The 19,732-nt window shown below is 51.2% G+C and overlaps 1 protein-coding gene across 1 annotated transcript; it reads right to left on the reverse strand.

Annotated features, from left to right (window-relative positions):
- Positions 1-1,097: 1,097 nt before the first annotated feature.
- LIN37 (lin-37 DREAM MuvB core complex component) lies at positions 1,098-19,603 on the reverse strand. The gene is made up of 10 exons (XM_066606403.1): positions 19,551-19,603; positions 17,093-17,161; positions 16,844-16,919; positions 13,188-13,238; positions 9,671-9,700; positions 7,322-7,404; positions 6,544-6,695; positions 6,206-6,349; positions 2,075-2,148; positions 1,098-1,984 (listed from the first exon to the last, which is right to left on the reverse strand). The coding sequence occupies exons 2-10, from the start codon at positions 17,124-17,126 to the stop codon at positions 1,903-1,905; spliced, it is 726 nt and encodes a 241-aa protein (XP_066462500.1). The 5' UTR covers positions 17,127-17,161; positions 19,551-19,603; the 3' UTR covers positions 1,098-1,902.
- Positions 19,604-19,732: the final 129 nt, after the last annotated feature.

Here is a 19,732-nt window from a genome sequence, read left to right on the forward strand (position 1 = left end):
CACAGACATTCGCTTCCTAATAACGACGCCGTGTGCGCAGAACACGCGGCCAAAAATACATCCGTGTGAATTGGCCCCAAATATGACCGCAGATACGCCGCGGATTTCACCGCACTGCAGATCAGTAGAGCGCGGCCCCCGCGTCTAAACTAAACCCCAAGGCTGTTCGTCGTCCGATGGGGCCTGAAGCCTGCGGACGTCTTCTCCCGTGTCTATTCCGTATTACGGCACACGAGGCCAGATAAGAGGCGCCGCCACGAATGCCGTCGTTCACGTGATGCATCAGAGCAGCTCTATCCCAGAATCTCTGCCGCGGGGTCTGTTGTAATCCCCAGAAACCCGCGGGTGGCGCAAGGCACACCAGGCGTTCTTCACACGGCGACCATCCCGTACAACTGCCAGATACGGCGCTGATAGAACCTACACAGAAGACGTCCCGCTGCGGAGGGGACGTCACACGAGGGGCGGAGCTCTCAGACAAACCGTTAAAAAAAAAAAATCGCTGCACGTCCCGTTTTTATGCACTTCTGCAAGAGTCTCCCATTTTCCTACATGGAAACAAAAAGAGATCACAAAACATGACAGCCTCCCGCCGTGCGAGTGTCCGTAATAAAAAACAACCGTGGACGTGTAGAGTGGCGGAAACGCATGGAAACCCCCCAAAAAAACAGCAACATGGAAAATGGTCAGTTTTTCATTGAGCAAAATCACAGTCAGCCATGTGAATACAGCCGAATATGTCCGAAAGAGAAACGGTGGTTGTTACGGGCAACCAATCACAGCGCAGCTTTCATGTTACCTCAGCGGTATAATACATAACACCCAATCGCAGCGCAGCTTTCCTGTTACCTCAGCGGTATAATATATAACCAATCACAGCGCAGCTTTCATGTTACCTCAGCAGTATAATATATAACAACCAATCACAGCGCAGCTTTCATTTTAACTTAGCAGCCGGCTTCCTGTAGGATTTTATCAGATCTGCTTTCATGTCTGAAACCGCTTCAGTACAATGAGAGCTGCGCTGTGATTGGTTACTATGGCAACCCCTCTTTCCTGCAGCCTCCCCATGAGACACAATGAACCGCGCACGCCGGGACAATCGTAATTCCCATTTTATTGTAAACGTCATGGCGGTCGGTCACAGGGCGGAGATTCATAAAAGGGGATCCGAGGAATAAACTGGGCTTCCCAAAAATATTAAAGGCCAATTCAAAACAAAATGAACTCAATGTGAAGAGCCGAGGAGCGGCAGAGCGACGCCGGACAATGGTTTGAAGATCCGGTGTTATGCGACGATGACGCCACAACCCCCCCAGCCCCCAACTATTAGCGGGTATTGAGGTACAAGGACGTTACTCCCCGTCCACAGCTGTTCGGTAGGGTCCAGCCACGGGGCCCTCACAGACGGCCAGAACAAGGGGCCTGCGAACACATGGAGCCGCAGCGCCAATCATGTCAATACAAGTGCTGGAGATCTGGTGATCGGTGGGGTCTCAGCAGTCAGACCCCACTGATCATCCAGTCCTACCCATCACTGAGTAATGGCGCTCACAGGGCAGGGTCCCAGAAGGTATTTTTCACACTTTCCCCACCTCCCAGGGTCCGCGCCGTCAGCCTGGTCATCAGACTGCAGCCTGTGCGCTCCCACTGCCCCCTATAGGAGAGCGCACACACAGCCTGCAGCCCGGAGGCCGGTCACGGGTGCGCAGCTTCCCGTTAAACATTCTCTCCAGTCTTTTTTTGTACCGGTCACCGTCACATGACATCACCCAACAACCCGCCGACACGCTGCAGGAGCAGAGCTACATATTATCACAAAGACCGCGGTGTAAAATGGCGCAACCTCCGGAGAAGAAACCAAACAAAGAGATCCGCCGCCCCGCGATGGCCGCCGCTTCCTCACTGCCGCTCGTACATCTCCTTTAGAACGTTCATGCTCTGGGCGTAACGCTGCTGGTTCCGGTAAGAAGCGTCTTTCCACCTGTCAAAAGTACAAATAAAGTTTTCGTTGTTTAAAAACAAAAAATAACAGCACATCACACGATTGGGTTGGCGTTCACGCCCCGCGTACCTCTGCCGGATCTTCTTCCACCGATTCATGTTTTGGTTGATCAGCGTTGACATGCTGGGGGTCATCTCCGAGGGCTGAGAGAGAAGGGAGAGAGGTTAGGCGGCGGATGAAGGGCGATGAGCGGGCGAAAATGTACATATTTATGGGGGTTAAAGCTGCACTCCTTTACTTCCCTACAGTTACCTGCAGCCACCACTAGAGGGAGCTCACTGGTGAAGGGTTACTGTGGAGCTCTGCCCTAATTCTCGATTTCATGTTGGGGTGTATAAGTTACCGGCAGTTCGTTTTTCTAGTAGGGGGTAAAGGGAAGAAAATTCTTTTGCCTTTTTTTACGGCGTTCACCGTGGAGGTATAAATAGAATGTTCACTTTATTACATGCGCCATTATGAAAGCAGCGATGCAAACATTTAATTCTCAAAATCTGGGAATTTTAAAAAGTTTTTTTTTTTTTTTTTTTAAACTTTCTATACTTTTAATAAACTTTATTAGCATTCTTTTTAGTCCGACAGTGGGATTATTTTATGGTGAACACCTCCATAGTACAGAGTGGGGTGGATCACCGATCATCTAAGCATGGCTGACAGAGATGGGGTGTATTTTTATTAGGCCCCTGGCTGACATCACAACCCATCGTCCCCCTTCAATCATGTCATAGGGTGCTGATGGGGAGGGGGGGGGGTTGACAGAAGGAGCCCGCTCCCCCCATTAAACTCCTCAAACACAGATTCCTGCGAGGTTGCTGACTAGTCGATCCCGGCCCCGTATCACGCTCGCCAACATGTGAATTCATCGTGGAAGCGAGGCGGTTTTATATCAAAACAGCCTTGAATCACTTCGGGGAAGAAGCGATCCTCCGCCGCAGCGGACCCTCGGGTGGAGGATTGCGGAGTCTCTCCCATTGATTCCGATAGGAGGCATCACATCGCGTGGCCCCTAGCATGTGTTGCGATGCTGCCAACGGCCCCCATTGAAAGCAACAGCGATTCGATTCCAGCATCGTGGTGCAATGCTGGAAAATATCACTCATGTGTATGACGCCATTCAGAAGAGCGGGGTTCATATTCATGCGTCTCCAATGCACAAATCTTGCGTGATTTTCTTACTTGTGTGAAGGCAGCCCTAATGTATACAAAGCCGGAAGCTGACGGCTACTTACATACTGCAGTTGGTATTGAAATCAATGGGAGCTGTGCCTGCAATTACCAAGCCGGACTGCTGCAATGTGTACAGAGCTGTCAGCTGCCTGCTCCATCTCCACTGGTTGGGTAACTGCTGATCGCCAGGGATCCCAAGCGCTAGACCCCCACCGGACAACCCCTGGAATTCTCTGATCCGAGCAGTGGACCACCACCGGAAAACCCATGGAGTTCTCTGATCCGAGCAGTGGACCCCCACTGGACATCCCCTGGAGTTCTCTAATCCGAGCACTGGACCCCCACTGGACATCCCCTGGAGTTCTCTGATCCGAGCGCTGGACCCCCACTGGACAACCCCTGGAATTCTCTGATCCGGGCACTGGACCCCCAACTGGACAACCCCTGGAATTCTCTGATCCGGACACTGGACCCCCAACTGGACAACCCCTGGAATTCTCTGATCCGGGCACTGGACCCCCAACTGGACAACCCCTGGAATTCTCTGATCCGGGCACTGGACCCCCAACTGGACAACCCCTGGAATTCTCTGATCCGGGCACTGGACCCCCACTGGACATCCCCTGGAGTTCCCTGATCCGAGCGGTGGACCCCCACTGGACATCCCCTGGAGTTCTCTGATCCAAGCAGTGGACCCCCACTGGACAAACCCTGGAATTCTCTGATCCGGGCACTGGACATCCCTGATCCGAGCGCTGGACCCCCACTGGACAACCCCTGGAATTCTCTGATCCGGGCGCTGGACCCCCAACTGGACAACCCCTGGAATTCTCTGATCCGAGCACTGGACCCCCAACTGGACATCCCCTGGAGTTCTCTGATCCGAGCGGTGGACCCCCACTGGACATCCCCTGGAGTTCTCTGATCCGAGCGCTGGACCCCCACTGGACAACCCCTGGAATTCTCTGATCCGAGCACTGGACCCCCAACTGGACATCCCCTGGAGTTCTCTGATCCGAGCGGTGGACCCCCACTGGACATCCCCTGGAGTTCTCTGATCCGAGCGCTGGACCCCCACTGGACAACCCCTGGAATTCTCTGATCCGGGCACTGGACCCCCAACTGGACATCCCCTGGAGTTCTCTGATCCGAGCGGTGGACCCCCACTGGACATCCCCTGGAGTTCTCTGATCCGAGCGCTGGACCCCCAACTGGACATCCCCTGGAATTCTGTGATCCGGGCACTGGACCCCCAACTGGACATCCCCTGGAATTCTGTGATCCGGGCACTGGACCCCCAACTGGACATCCCCTGGAGTTCCCTGATCCGAGCGCTGGACCCCCACTGGACAACCCCTGGAATTCTCTGATCCGGGCGCTGGACCCCCAACTGGACAACCCCTGGAATTCTCTGATCCGGGCACTGGACCCCCAACTGGACAACCCCTGGAATTCTCTGATCCGGGCACTGGACCCCCACTGGACATCCCCTGGAGTTCCCTGATCCGAGCGGTGGACCCCCACTGGACATCCCCTGGAGTTCTCTGATCCAAGCAGTGGACCCCCACTGGACAACCCCTGGAATTCTGTGATCCGGGCACTGGACCCCCAACTGGACATCCCCTGGAGTTCTCTGATCCGAGCGCTGGACCCCCACTGGACAACCCCTGGAATTCTCTGATCCGGGCGCTGGACCCCCAACTGGACAACCCCTGGAATTCTCTGATCCGAGCACTGGACCCCCAACTGGACATCCCCTGGAGTTCTCTGATCCGAGCGGTGTACCCCCACTGGACATCCCCTGGAGTTCTCTGATCCGAGCGCTGGACCCCCACTGGACAACCCCTGGAATTCTCTGATCCGAGCACTGGACCCCCAACTGGACATCCCCTGGAGTTCTCTGATCCGAGCGGTGGACCCCCACTGGACATCCCCTGGAGTTCTCTGATCCGAGCGCTGGACCCCCACTAGACAACCCCTGGAATTCTCTGATCCGGGCGCTGGACCCCCAACTGGACAACCCCTGGAATTCTCTGATCCGAGCACTGGACCCCCAACTGGACATCCCCTGGAGTTCTCTGATCCGAGCGGTGGACCCCCACTGGACATCCCCTGGAGTTCTCTGATCCGAGCGCTGGACCCCCACTGGACAACCCCTGGAATTCTCTGATCCGAGCACTGGACCCCCAACTGGACATCCCCTGGAGTTCTCTGATCCGAGCGGTGGACCCCCACTGGACATCCCCTGGAGTTCTCTGATCCGAGCGCTGGACCCCCACTGGACAACCCCTGGAATTCTCTGATCCGGGCACTGGACCCCCAACTGGACATCCCCTGGAGTTCTCTGATCCGAGCGCTGGACCCCCACTGGACAACCCCTGGAATTCTCTGATCCGGGCGCTGGACCACCAACTGGACAACCCCTGGAATTCTCTGATCCGGGCACTGGACCCCCAACTGGACATCCCCTGGAGTTCTCTGATCCGAGCGGTGGACCCCCACTGGACATCCCCTGGAGTTCTCTGATCCGAGCGCTGGACCCCCACTGGACAACCCCTGGAATTCTCTGATCCGGGCGCTGGACCACCAACTGGACAACCCCTGGAATTCTCTGATCCGGGCACTGGACCCCCAACTGGACATCCCCTGGAGTTCTCTGATCCGAGCGGTGGACCCCCACTGGACATCCCCTGGAGTTCTCTGATCCGAGCGGTGGACCCCCACTGGACATCCCCTGGAGTTCTCTGATCCAAGCGCTGGACCCCCACTGGACATCCCCTGAAGTTCTCTTATCCGAGCGGTGGACCCCCACTGGACATCCCCTGGAGTTCTCGGATCCGAGCGCTGGACCCCCAATGGACAACCCCTGCAGCACAGCATCAGCATACACTATAGTCGAGCTCTACGGTCAGTCCTATTCTTGACATCCAGTTCTGCCGTTTTGTTGGTAGGGATAGATGATAAATATGAGATGATTTGAGCCCCCGCTTCTGAGAAGAATGTGTATGAACGCCCCCCTTCATCACAGGCACTCACTGCGGAGATATTGAGGGGCTCATCCTCTCGGGGAAGGGTTGGAGGGATCCTCAGGTTGATCGGTTCTCCGGTTTCTGTTGCTGGACTCACGGATGGGGGCGGCAGGTGATAGATATTCTGAGAGCTCCCATTCACTACGTCACCCTGAAGCGAGAAGAAGGATCCAGTAAACCCACAGTCTCCAACCGCAGCTGGGAGTTGTAGTTCTGCAACAGCTGGAGGGCCACAGGTTGGAGACCACGGCAGTACACTGTAGTCACGCTGAAGGAGGTGCCCCCTACAGACACGTCTGAGCCACTAGCAGCGGCCTATGTATATGAAGGGAGTGGTTACTCTACCTCTTCTGATGGCGGAGGTGTAGGAGGGGGCTCGGGGGCTTTGCTTCCTGGTGAATTACGGAGCCAGGCTCGGCATACGGGGTACAGCGGGGTCTCTTCTGAAAACTGCGCCAAATCCACACTCCGATCAAAGAGCCGGATGACAAAAGTGTCTAAATACACAAAGAGGTTTATTAACCTATATAATAAACTAATCGAGAGCAGACGGAAAGTAATAATGTACGGCGTGTGATATGTAACGTATAACAGGCATGTTATAATGTGATGTGTGCACATGTCCTACATGTAACAAGGCAACATGCGTGCCCATCCTGCAGTCGTGTTTTATAACATGTGCGCCCGTCCTAGAGTCATGTAATAATGGACCGAGTACGCCCACCCTACAGTAATGTAATAACGTAACGTACGTGCCCACCCCCCACAATTCTTAAGAGTGGCTACATTGTCAAATAAGTCTCGTGTGGCGCAGAGTGTAAGCTCTCGCCTACGAGCTGAAGGTCGTAGGCATGATCCCCGTTAGCCAGCTCAAGTTTGACTCAGTAAAGATAGCCGAAGGGGCACAGCGCTCAGGTGAGCACTGCAGCCCCCTCATTCTAGCGATCGAGGGGGCGGGGGTCTCAGCAGCGGAACCCCAAGTGATCAATACTTTTGGCCTGTCTACTACTTGTCATAAGTTATCTGAAAGTGTAGCTCCTCTAATGTGAAATGTTCTGGAGGCGCCAGGCTGTGTATTTCCTTGCGCCCTCTGTGCCCCCGTCATACGAGTGTTCTGACTTACTGGTCTTGGGCATTGTGGCATCTGGGAGGCCATCCTCTTCTTTTCGTTTCTTCCGGCGATGGTGAGACGGGCGCACTGACGGCCTAACAAAATACAAACCACACAACATAAGGGGACGGTACAGGAAGCCGATGGACGCGGCCGTCACATTACAAGCCGATGCCAGCAGGATCCATCATACAGACAGCGGGCCCCCGGACAGCAGAAACTACATTATAAAATATGGGCGGCTCTTCTCCTTGCCTCCTCCCTCACCCTCATATTTCTATAGGGGGGGGGGGGGGAAATCAGCCATAACATGTAACCCACTGACAGAAGCAGCACAGAATATTAATGTCCAGATTTGTACTTTTTCAGTAAAACCCCGCCCCTCATGCTATAACATAACTAACCGGCATATACTCCCCTCTCCCTGCTGTTTCGCACACCGCCGGCCTGGGTCTCTCCTCTGACATCGCATTTACAGGCTGCCCCAGCCAGTCACAGGACGTAACAGGTGCTGCAACCAATGACAGCTCAGCGCTCGATACTTGTGCTCTGTCATTGGCTGCAGCGTCTGAGACGTCCCCTAAACTAGGCGGGACTACAGCCTGTAAACAAAGGAGTGAGGACCAAGCAGCCCAATGGGACACAGCAGGGAGAGGAAAGTATATTCCGGGTTTTACCGAAAAATTACAACTTGGAAAACCTCTAAATTATATCTTGACAATGGCGCCTGTCAGGAGGGGGAAATATACAATATGCTATAATGGGAGATATCAGGCAGTAGGTGCTCAGTGCTTGAGGATGAAAGTAGTAAAAAGAAGAGTAAGGATCTGGGTGACTGATGAGGGCCGAATAGTGATGTGTAGACGACCGGTCAGGGCATCTCCAGGTCTCGTGGGGTATGCTCAGGACATTTATATCTTCTAAACGTGGACCAAAGAGGGGCAACTGGTGACAGGGTGAGGGGCGCCCAAGGCTTATTGATTGTGTGTGGAGTGAAGGCCATCTGTCATACGGATAACGTTCCTGCTGGCGATGATAGAAAGGCCTCAGATCACGCAGGACATCGAAGTTCGCTGTAGTTGGGGCGGTAGACTGGTCAAAGTGCCCATGTGACCCCTATCTACTGCCGAAAGTACCTACAATGGGCACGTGAGCATCAGACCTGGACCATAGAGTCATGGAACAAGGCGGCCTGGTCTTACGAATCACGCATTATATCATGTGGACGGCCGGGTGCGGCACTTATCCGTGAAAGAGATGCCACTAGGATGGGAAGAAAACACGCCAGTAGTATGATGGGCCGTTTTCTGCTGGGTACCTGGGTCCTGGCATCATGTGAATGTGACACGTACCACCTACCTAACATTATACAGACAACTCCCCCCTTCATGGCTGCGGGATTCCCTAACGGCAGCGCCCCCAGCAGGATAATGCATCCTCAGGAACATGACAGAGAAATGAAGGTGATGACTTATACCAGATCTTATCTGAGCGTTAGAAACAGGTCTGATCCACGGAGGCCACACCGAGCAACTCAGAGGATCTGCTGCCGATACCACGGGACACTTTAGAGGTCTTGTGAAGACCAAACCTTGACAGGTCACGGCCGATCAGTGTGTAAAATAATTATTATATATAGTTACAAAAATTGGTCATTATTCCTATAGTCACCACTAGGTGGCGCTTCCTGAAGATTGCTTTCTTATTAAGATCAGTGTAAGATGTATAATTCATATGCAGTGAACTCCCTCTAGTGGTGACTGTAGGAAGCGCACTGTAACTCTACAGCAGTGTACGGAAGCAGTGAGGATTGCAGGCTCTCTATCAGGAGATTAATTAGCCTTAACGATAAAACGATGCTCTATATTGGAGGCACGCTAATACACATTAAAGCGACCTCTGGTCCTGGACAAACAAAGATGGTCGTACAGCTTCTCCGACTACCCGACGCACGCCACGCTGTGCACCAGTATTCCTCGGTAGTCTAACATTACATGCTGCTCTAACAGGCCAGTGATGCTCACATGGTCAGTACTAGCCAATCAAAGCAGCACATAGTGTAATAGACTAATGGACAGTGTGCATCAGGTAGTCAGAGAAGCAGAGCGGCCATCTTTATTTGTCCAGGACCAGAGGGTCACTTTAAGCCAAGAGATGAGCGTTCATCTGAAAAGGACATGGGAGGACAACTTTGAGCCAATCGGTACTGTTGAAAACATTTGTGGCAATGCCGATTGGCTGAGAGCAGCTGACACACCTCCCCATGTCTTGCTCCTCCCACCTGTCCTTTTCAGCTGAATGACGATCACAGTAGAGGCCTGACAATCTCTGGTTCGGGGAAGATAAAAACACAAGAATTACCGCTTTCCGGCAGCAGATGGAGAAGAGTCTCTGGAAAGAAGAAAAAAGGAACTGATTAGGACACAACTTTCACATGAAGATGCCGGAACATTCCGGGTCTCGTGACGCTGATCTCAGTAAACTCATCAGGGTTTTACATTTTGTGGCTGGAGAAAGCAGAAGTGTCCTAATGTGACTGACGGCGGCGGAGGGTTCATGAGCAATTTTTCTTTAAAAAAAGGTGTTTTTCTGCATTTCCATATATAAAAAAGGTCCCTCATTGCGAGATTATTAGGCAACATGGGAAAAAAACAAGAAGCTGCGCCAAATTTATCACAGTGCTACATCTTGTGAGACCTCTCTCCGTCACGCCATCTCCTGGCTGGCCTGCGCCCTTTAACACGAGCCGATCAACCGTTCAGATTCCGGCATCCAGCAAGAATCTGAATGATTATCGTTCAGTGTAAAGGCACGCCCCGACTGAACGATGAACGAGAATTAGTTCTCAATCATTGTTCAGTTTCTGCATGCAGAAAAGTGACCGGCGGATCGGTCCGTGAAAACTATGAACAACTCCTTACAGCGAATGATCCCCGGCCCGCTACAGTGATATTCGCCAACGAGGATTACTCATGTGTAACAGTGCAGGAACGGTTATCGCTGGGACGAGCTGTCGGGCATCTGCACCCAATGAGTCGGCCCGTGTAAAAGGGCCCTCAGGTTACACCAATAATAATGCCCGGAATGAACATAACTGGCGCGTTTTAATATAGCCACACCCCCTATTCTAAACTGCACTTGGGAGTTGTGAAATAGGCGCTGACACAACGTACGGGCCGTTCACAACACACTGTTCATTTAGGTCTAACGTATAGATCGGCATCCATAAAAAAAAAGTATACAAATGTGCGCCATTTAAAGGGGACCCGTCGCCTGCCTGAGGCATCATAAACTCACTTCTGGTGCCGTAAGTCGCGGTGACGGGGAGCCGGTGTTGGTTTTTATTTTTACTCACCCGCTTCCTGGTTCCCCCGTTAGTTTATGATGCTTTAGGCAGGCGCCGGGTTCCCTTTAAGCATATGGAAGGTTTTCTTTAGTGCATACATTAGCGGGAACCTAATGTTGTCCCAGGGCCGGAGGTAGAGCGGGGAGGTTTACTGCCTCCCCTCCAATCCGCTGGTCCCCATCCAAGATGGCCAATGTTATCTTAGACTACCAGGGCACTAGAGCTGCTCTCTGATTGGCCAGCGCTGCTCACGTAATCAATGCTGACCAATCACAGAACATGCCTACAGTGTGTATTGGGTAGTCATAAAAATGGCAGCGGCCATCTTGGCCACCTGAAAATAGGGCCCCAAACTGGCTAAATGGGGGGGATGTCAGAGATGATCAACTACAAGTAACATACCCCTCCGTCCTTCAGTTCAAGACAGATTATCCCGAAAGCAGAGGGTCGCTTTAAACGTATACCTATACATATATGATCGTTATTACATTAAAAAAAACTAAGAAAGAAAAAAAGCGCGCGCACGTGTGTCATTGTAGTTTTTTTTTTTTTTTATAAATAAAGTTTTGTAGTTGAACATTTTGTTTTTTAGGCATTTGAGGGGAAAAAATCTAAACATTAAATGGAAGGCGGCGACATTTTTCTATCCCACAAAAAAAAGAGAATGTTATTGCGGTCAAAAGTAGTCAAAAGTGCGCACGTCTGAAGTAGGTCTGACTACAGCGTAGGGGTTCGCGGAGTGATGGCTGGCTAATGCGGTGTGAACGGCGTCTGGCGGTACATTTACACGGACGAGCTGCCTGTCTACACGACTGAACGAGCGCCGGCGTCACCGCTAGTTCCCAACAGCTGACATCACTGACTGCTCGCTGGCTTCTCGCTCCACATCCTACGTGAATCGCTGAGTGGCGAGCGTTTACTCGCAGCGAGAAGTCAGCGATGATGAAAAGTCAATTATTTTGCGATGAGACGTAACTAGAGATGAGCGAACGTACTCGTTTCTAGTAATTACTCGATCGAGCACCGCGATTTTCGAGTACTTCAGTACTCGGGTGAAAAGATTCGGGGGGCGCCGAGGGGAGGCGTGGCGGAGCGGGGGGTAGCAGCGGGGAACAGGGGGGAGCCCTCTCCCCCCCACTCCCTGCTGCAACCCCCCACTCACCCACGGCGCCCCCCGAATCTTTTCGCCCGAGTACGGAAGTTCTCAAAAATCGCGGTACTCGGGCAAAAAAGGGGCGTGGCCGAGTACGGTCGCTCATCTCTAGACGTAACGATTCTCACACATTAATATTAGTTTGAACGAATTCCGAGCGCCGACCGTCCGTGTAAACGGCCCATAAGGATCCGTAACAGATCCGTCCACAATCCCCGAAACAGGTTTAGATCGGGTGCCAAACAAAGATCAGACGCATCCATCCGAAACACAAGGACAGCCGTTCGCCTCTCGCGGATCGTTTGGCGTCCGTTTGCATCCATCTTTAAAGCAGCCGGTTTTCACTGTAAATGTTTTCGCTCGTCTCCCGAGTGCAGAAGGAAAAAAAATCGTCTTTTTAAGGTGACCCGGACCGCGAGACCAAAAACCCCTCTGAAATCAGTGGGAAATTACCGTCCCTGCGACAGAGCGAAAGGACAGAAAATCCAAACAGGGGTGTGAACAGAGCCAACAAACCGTCAGGACCGGAGAGATCGCGCTGCCCATGTGTTTTTAGGCCGCTATTTCGCACAAAGTAGGCGGAGGTACGCCACTGCCGCCAACAGGTCAGTCACTGCGACCTCCAATGGAGGCCCAGTACAAATCAATGGAGGCCCAGTACAAATCAATGGAGGCTCAGTACAGTGTTCTTAGCGGGCGTTTCAAATGCCCGTTAAACGCTGTGAAAAAACGTTTGTGTGAGAGCGGCCTTAGGCTAACTTCACACGAGCGAGCGCGATATAAGGCCGCGAATCCCGCCCCCACCGTGTGAATTCACGGAAGATACGAGGGGTTTATCATGCCACAACCGCCTCACATCGCTTCGGGGAAGAAGGGATCCTCCGCTGTCATTGGGAACAATGGGCGCTGCGATGCGAGAACATGCAGAAAAATAGAACACGCCGAGATTGGCTCCCTGCATCGCATGGCGGCGCCCTGCCGGAAACCATCGCTCAGGTGTGTGACCCCAGTCAAGAGAACAGGGTTCATATTTATGTGTGATTCTATCGCCCGTGTGACCCGGCCTTCGGTCCCACTCACATGAGCGTGTTATATTACTCATGTAACCCCATTGATTTACGCCGTTCAGACCTGCATTTTTCACGCATTTTCTATTTCAGCGCACAATACACCCATTATGGTTGCGTAAAATACGTAGCGAATCCTCAGGTTACACGCGTATTTGCTGCGTACTGCGATTACACAACCAAACCCGCTCAGGTCAGCCCACCAATTAGCGCCATTATTCACAGAGCACTGCCCATCTATCACAGGGGAGGGTTTGGTGCAGTGTGTCCCCCCTCAGGGCAGCCTTATACATCCCTCAGCTTCCTCCTTACTTGCACTGGGGGTCCGCGGACGCTTTTCCACCTTCATCTTCCATCTGCTCCCTGTAAATCACAAGATGAAGATCAGTCACATAACGGCTCTTTACATCTCGGCTTCAGTTTTGTCAACGGCAGCCGGGAGGAGGACAAGTCCCAGCAGTCGTCCTGGTCATAGACTAGTGCAGTGGGGGGCGAACCTGTGGCATCACGCAAAGTCCTCCCTGCTGGCACGTGCCGCCGTCAGCCGCTCACCACGTTAGCGAATACAGGCAGGGGCCGCAGTTCCCCTGACGGCATTCGCTCTACGGTGCTGCTAGCAGCGCTGATCCCGGACACACTGTGACGTCAGTGTGCAGCCGGGATCCTCCTCCCCGGATGCCTCTTCTTAGGTTCCGCGAGAGCAGGGGAGGAGGCATCCAGCAGCACACTGGCGTCACAGTGTGCACCTGGGATCAGCGCCAGCAGCAGAGCTTCCACGAGGAGGAAGGGGTAAATATGTGGCTCTCGTGGGGGGGGATGGGTATAGGTGTCACTGTGGGGTGTCCCCATTACCGCTGGGGGATTTTTACATGTGGCGGAAATGGGCAGGGCTGCTTCAAAATAGACAGCGTGCAGATTTTAATATCTTTTTGGATGCGGAAATGCCACAGAATTTTCTGCAGTATTTCCACATCCAAAAAGCAGTCACAATCTGCACCCGGTCTATCTTGATGCGGCCCGGTCCTTTTTAGAATGACAGAGGTAAAATCCTACGCCGTGATAGGCCCCGCCCCCCGACGTGTTGGCACTTTGCGATACATAAGTGGGTTTTGGGTTGTAGTTTGGGGACTGGGTCTCTAAAAGGTTCATCATCACTGGTCTAGCCTGTCTTTGGAGCAGGGTCTGCAGGTTATTCCCACACAGCATGATTTCCCCACCGCTGAGTAGATAATATACGGTATCTGGGACCACCAAGAGACTGGACAACCGGGGTAAGGGGACGGCTGGACTGGAGTGGCAGGTAACACCATTTTTTTTCTAACCCTTTCACACCTTCTCATAAAGTTTTCATCAACTTGGAAAACACCTTTATCATCATAATCGCCCCCAGAAGATAAGGACGACCACAAACCCCTGAAAACTACGCCTCCATAGGGGACATCCATTTAATGAGTGTCGTATACAGCTATAGAGGAGGCCCCCTTTAATTACCAGCAGCAGTGACATCACCGCTCCACGTCTATAGAGAAGACCCCCTTTAACCCATTAAGGATCAAGCACTGTAAATCTACGGCGCTTGGTCCCAGGCTTAAAGCCCAGCCGTATGTAAAATTACAGCAGGGATTAAAGCTTCCTGCTTCTGCAATCAAACAGAAGCAGGACGGGTTGTCAGGAGAGAGAGAGACACACAGAGACAGATCTCTCACTCTCTCTTCCCCGCTACCCCCGCGCACGCACGGACAAGAATGCAGTTACTCGAGAAGAGTGAGGCTTGCTCCAGTAACTGACTAATCCGAGCGTGCTCGCTCATCTCTAGTTGTCAGCTGTTAGTCACAGCTGATAACCCGGAGGAGGAGGAAGTGGGTTTTAACCCTTTCTGCCTCCTCCTTTGTTTAATACACATCGCTCACTGAGCGCAATCTACTAAAAAAAAGTGAAAGTGGGCGGGGTGCTTTCACTATGCAAGCAGTCACGTGACCTCGGGCACAGCAGGGCTACGGGGGTCACAGAAGGTTTTCTCCCTGTAACTGCGGCTCCTATGGATGCGGCTTCCGTGGGAACATGTCAAATTTAAAAAAAAAAAAAAAAAAAAAAAAAAAAAAAAAACACAAAACTGAACGTCCCCCAGAGGTCGTATATGACATCATGAGGGACATAGATGGTATCCTGTTTCCCTGAAAGTAAGACATATCCTGAAAATAAGACATAGCATGATTTTCCAGAATTTTTGAGGATGCAAAATGATTTTTCAGGCTTTTTGAGGATGCTTGAAATATAAGCCCTACTCCAAAATTAAGCCCTGCTAACAGTTAATTTAAAAAGTCAATTTAAATAGTGTCCAGGCAGCTATACATGTAAAAAAGTTAAACCTTTTTGAACAAAAATTAATATAAGACACTGTCTAATTTTCAGGGAAACACGGTAAAAAAAAAAAATTACAGAATAAAACAATACAAACACAAGAAAGAAAATAACCCAAAGCTGCGGCCAACCAAAACCATCGCCGTATGCGCCCTGTAATCCCAAACCATACATATATCAAAACAGCCAAAACAAAATGAGGACCCGTTCCCGGACTTTATTTTAGAGTAAATATACTGATTAAAAAAAAAAAAAACTATAAAAATTAATAAAAAAAAACTTTTTTTTAGCTTTTTACCCCCAATAAAACAAAACAAAAAAAAACTAATTAAAAAGAATCGCCCTGAGTGTCACGGAGAAAAAAAAAAAAAAACACGCAGCAAAAACAAATTTTGGCAGCTAAAGGAGAAAAAAAAAATAGGGCAATCAAACTCCCCCCCGTGGGTAAAATCCCTAAAAAGTTTCTGGTCCTTAAAAGGTTAAAGGAGTTTTCTGGTCAAATACTATTGAAGAGCGGTCCTCAGGAAAGGTCACCAATGGTTGATCGGCTGCGGTCCGCCGCTCGGGACGCCAACTGATGGGGCGCTGCAACACACGTGGGTTGGAGCTGAATTAGATCCACTGTGTAGCAGTCGGTGCAGCCCTCATTAAAGCCAATGGGCGCTGTGGTTGCAACGACCTGCACCGCCCACTAACCTGTTTCCCCAAAAATAAGCTCTACCCTGGTTTTTCGTGGAGGCTTGAAATATAAGCCCCACCCTGAATATAAGCCCTAGCTGCATTACATTAAACAACAAAAAACATAATACATTACCTAGCAGGCTCGGTCGCTGTCCCTCTTGCTGCTCTCCGGAGCTCCGTCCCGCTTCCTGCAGTCCTCGGCAGCCAAAAGAAAATCGCTTCCTGCTTACGGGATTCATAAACCCCGCCTCCGCGAAGTGAAGGCTGTGATTGTTCTCGAGTGCTGCTCAGCCAATCACAGCCATTGTGTTGTGGAGGCAGGATTTATGAATTGGCCAATCAATGTCGCGGCTCTGCCAATTCATAAATCCCGCTTACACAGTGTGATAGCTGTGATTGGTTCACTGAGCGCTGCTTTGATTGGCCAATTCAGCAGCGCTTCACAACCAATCACAGCCACTGCTTTCTGGAGGCGGGATTTATGAACTCCATAACCAGGAAGTGATCTTCTGTGGGCAGCCGAAGACTACAGCTGGAGCAGCGGGAGGGCCCTGACCGAGCCTGCTAGGTAAGTATAAGAGGACATCCCCCAAAAATAAGACCCTGTGCCTCTTTTGGGGCACAATTTAATAGAAGAATGGGTCTTCTTTTCGGGGAACCACGGTACACAGGGGTCAGAGCTACCAGCTTGCGCTCCGTCCCGCTGTGCATTGTGACGCTCACAGCAGATGCCCAGACAGCTGATTGGTCAGGATCCCGATCGGTGGACCCCAGCCAATCAATGAATGAGGAGCTATTCTGAGGCTTGTTAATAGCGTTTTCCTGGAAAATTCCTTTAACTTCCAGCACCTCAGAGTCTTATAATGGACTGATTTGCATCTGAGACGTGATCCCCCCGCCCCCCCCCCATGTAGGGAGACCCTCACCTGTCCACCTCGCTCCTGTCCAAGAGCCCCTTCAAGACGGCATCCAGACGACTGCGAGCGCTCGCCGCCTCCAGATCTGATGGCAGAAGGGTAGAAAACAGACGGTTACGGATGGTTTGTAGGCGGTTCTTACTATAAAGCGAACGGCGTGACACCCCGGACCGGTCGTCTGTGAGCGGCGAGGATGACGCTCGGAGAGGGGGAGCCTCAAACACAGTGAATATCCCCTTCAAGGGATGAAGTCCTCACCTGGCTTCTCCACCTTCACCTTCCCAAGCGACATGGCGGCCGGCGGATAGCGACGTCCTTGAAGGATTCCTGTAACAGAGACACATTGATTACATGAGACAGAAGACGAAAACATGTGTGCGGTGCAGGCAGGAGGTAAGCTCCGCCCATCAGACATTATAATGCACAACGGTGACATCATCAAGTATGGGCAACAGTGTGAATAATGTACATAGGACTTACTAGGAATGACATCACTGCTCCACAAACATGATGTAATTGTTGTATGGTATAATGACATCACCATGAAGTGTCACGTCCTACTGGGGCAGCGTCACCACCCCACATATGGTGTACTCAACGACGGAAATCTACGTCCACCCTGCATTATGATGCAGAGCAGTGACATCATCAGAACATGTCACCACATTCAAAAGTATATGAGTTACTGGAAATGACATCACCCCTTCACATAAGTAACACTGTCCAACAGTGACATCGTGAGTCTTCCTGGGATGACATCACAGCTCCACTAAGTTATAGTTTGCAACAGTGACATCACAGGTCTTACTAGGTTATATAAAGTCCTCATAGGACTCTCTAAGAACATAGGGAAGTCCCACAAATACTCCACTGTATATTGGTCACTTACTTTGAAGGAGGGGGGATTATGGTATGACCGATATACAGGGGGGTATTGGTGGGGCTTCCCTATGTTATTAAAGAGTCCTACGAGCGAGCGCAGGACTTGATCTCGTCTTCTACACGGGAGGTATCCTCCTAGTGGGGATCCCTGTATATCCTGCAGCTCTCCTCTGAGTCAGCGGATGCCACCTGGCATGGGAGCCTTGAAAAATCGACAACCAAAGGTGAGGCAGCTGGAGCCTTAGCGTGCCAAGCTGTTCACACCAGGTGAGGCTTTCCATCCTTCCATCCCAGGCGCTCCCCCGCTATGTAGTATCACAGGTGTAACGGGGATGACATCACGGCTCCACAGCCATACCGTACAACAGTGACCTCAGCCTATTACACAGCAGTAACATCAGCAGGACACGTCAACATACTGAACGGTATACATCATCGCTCTACAATAGTGATACTGTATGGCAGTGACATCACAAGACTTACCGGGATGACGTCACTGTACCACACAGCTGTATAACGCACAACGGTGACATCACAAGACTTATAGGGAGGACATCACCCCTGCACACACCTATATACCGTACAACAGTGACCTCACCCGACATACTGGGATGACATCACCAATCCACACAGCTATATACCGTACAACGGTGACATCACCAGACTTATAGGGATGACATCACCACACCACACAGCTGTATAACACACAATGGTGACCTCACCAGACTTACCGGCATGACCTCACCCCTGCACACACCTATCTACCGTACAATGGAGACATTCCCACTCCACACAGCTATATACCGTACAACGGTGACCTCACCCGACATACCAGGGATGACATCACAGCTATATACCGTACAACGGTGACCTCACCCGACATACCAGGGATGACATCACAGCTATATACCGTACAACAGTGACCTCACCCGACATACTGGGATGACATCACCAATCCACACAGCTATATACCGTACAACGGTGACATCACCAGACTTATAGGGATGACGTCACTGTACCACACAGCTGTATAACACACAATGGTGACCTCACCAGACTTACCGGCATGACCTCACCCCTGCACACACCTATATACCGTACAATGGAGACATTCCCACTCCACACAGCTATATACCGTACAACGGTGACCTCACCCGACATACCAAGGATGACATCACAGCTATATACCGTACAACAGTGACCTCACCGAGCATACAATATGACATCACTGTTACACCATCACAACTCCCCTCTGCACCGCTGACGTTTACAGAATAGTAACAAAACTGATGTTGTTTTGCCAATTTTTTTTGTTGAATTCTTATTTTTTTAACATTAATTGGCACCACAAAACAGAAAGTCAGGGGCGTTTTTCCGTGAAATAAGACAACTTTTCTACCAAACAGGAGTGACATAATGACTTCTACTAGACATACTCCACAGGGTGATGTCATCAATGACAGTGACAACATGTCCCACAAAATGATGTCACTGCTGCAAAAACTAGACTTGGAGAAGGATGACATCACTGCACTGCAGATCTCTTACCCAGTGACATCATCATCCTAAACATAGCAGTTATACTTCACCACAGTGACGTCACTCCTCCCACATTATACAGTATTGCTGTCTACAGTGACGTCAGCACACATCTGCTATAGTAGTATAACGTACAGATAAGCCGCTATATATAAATATACATTCCCACTGGACGGCTTCCAGGGAGCCGCAGCTGTTATCATTAGTCAGTGACCGAAAAGTAAACAACGGATACCAGCCCGGACACTCACTGCTTCCCCGGACTCACCGGCTCTCCGGTACCAGCTCAACTCACCTTAAAACCCGCTCCTCGCCTAACTCCGCCTTCCGCCAACCCATTGGCTAATCCTTCTTTCCTGACACAACCCCATTGGTTCTCTGAACTGCACATCAATACAAGCCAGCAAATCAGAGCTGTCTGCAAGAGATCCGCCCTCCGTACGTGCGTCATGACGTAGAGAGGCGCCGTTTCACGCT

This window comes from Eleutherodactylus coqui, chromosome 6 (assembly GCF_035609145.1).
Source record: "Eleutherodactylus coqui strain aEleCoq1 chromosome 6, aEleCoq1.hap1, whole genome shotgun sequence".
NCBI classification, from domain to species: Eukaryota; Metazoa; Chordata; class Amphibia; order Anura; family Eleutherodactylidae; genus Eleutherodactylus; species Eleutherodactylus coqui.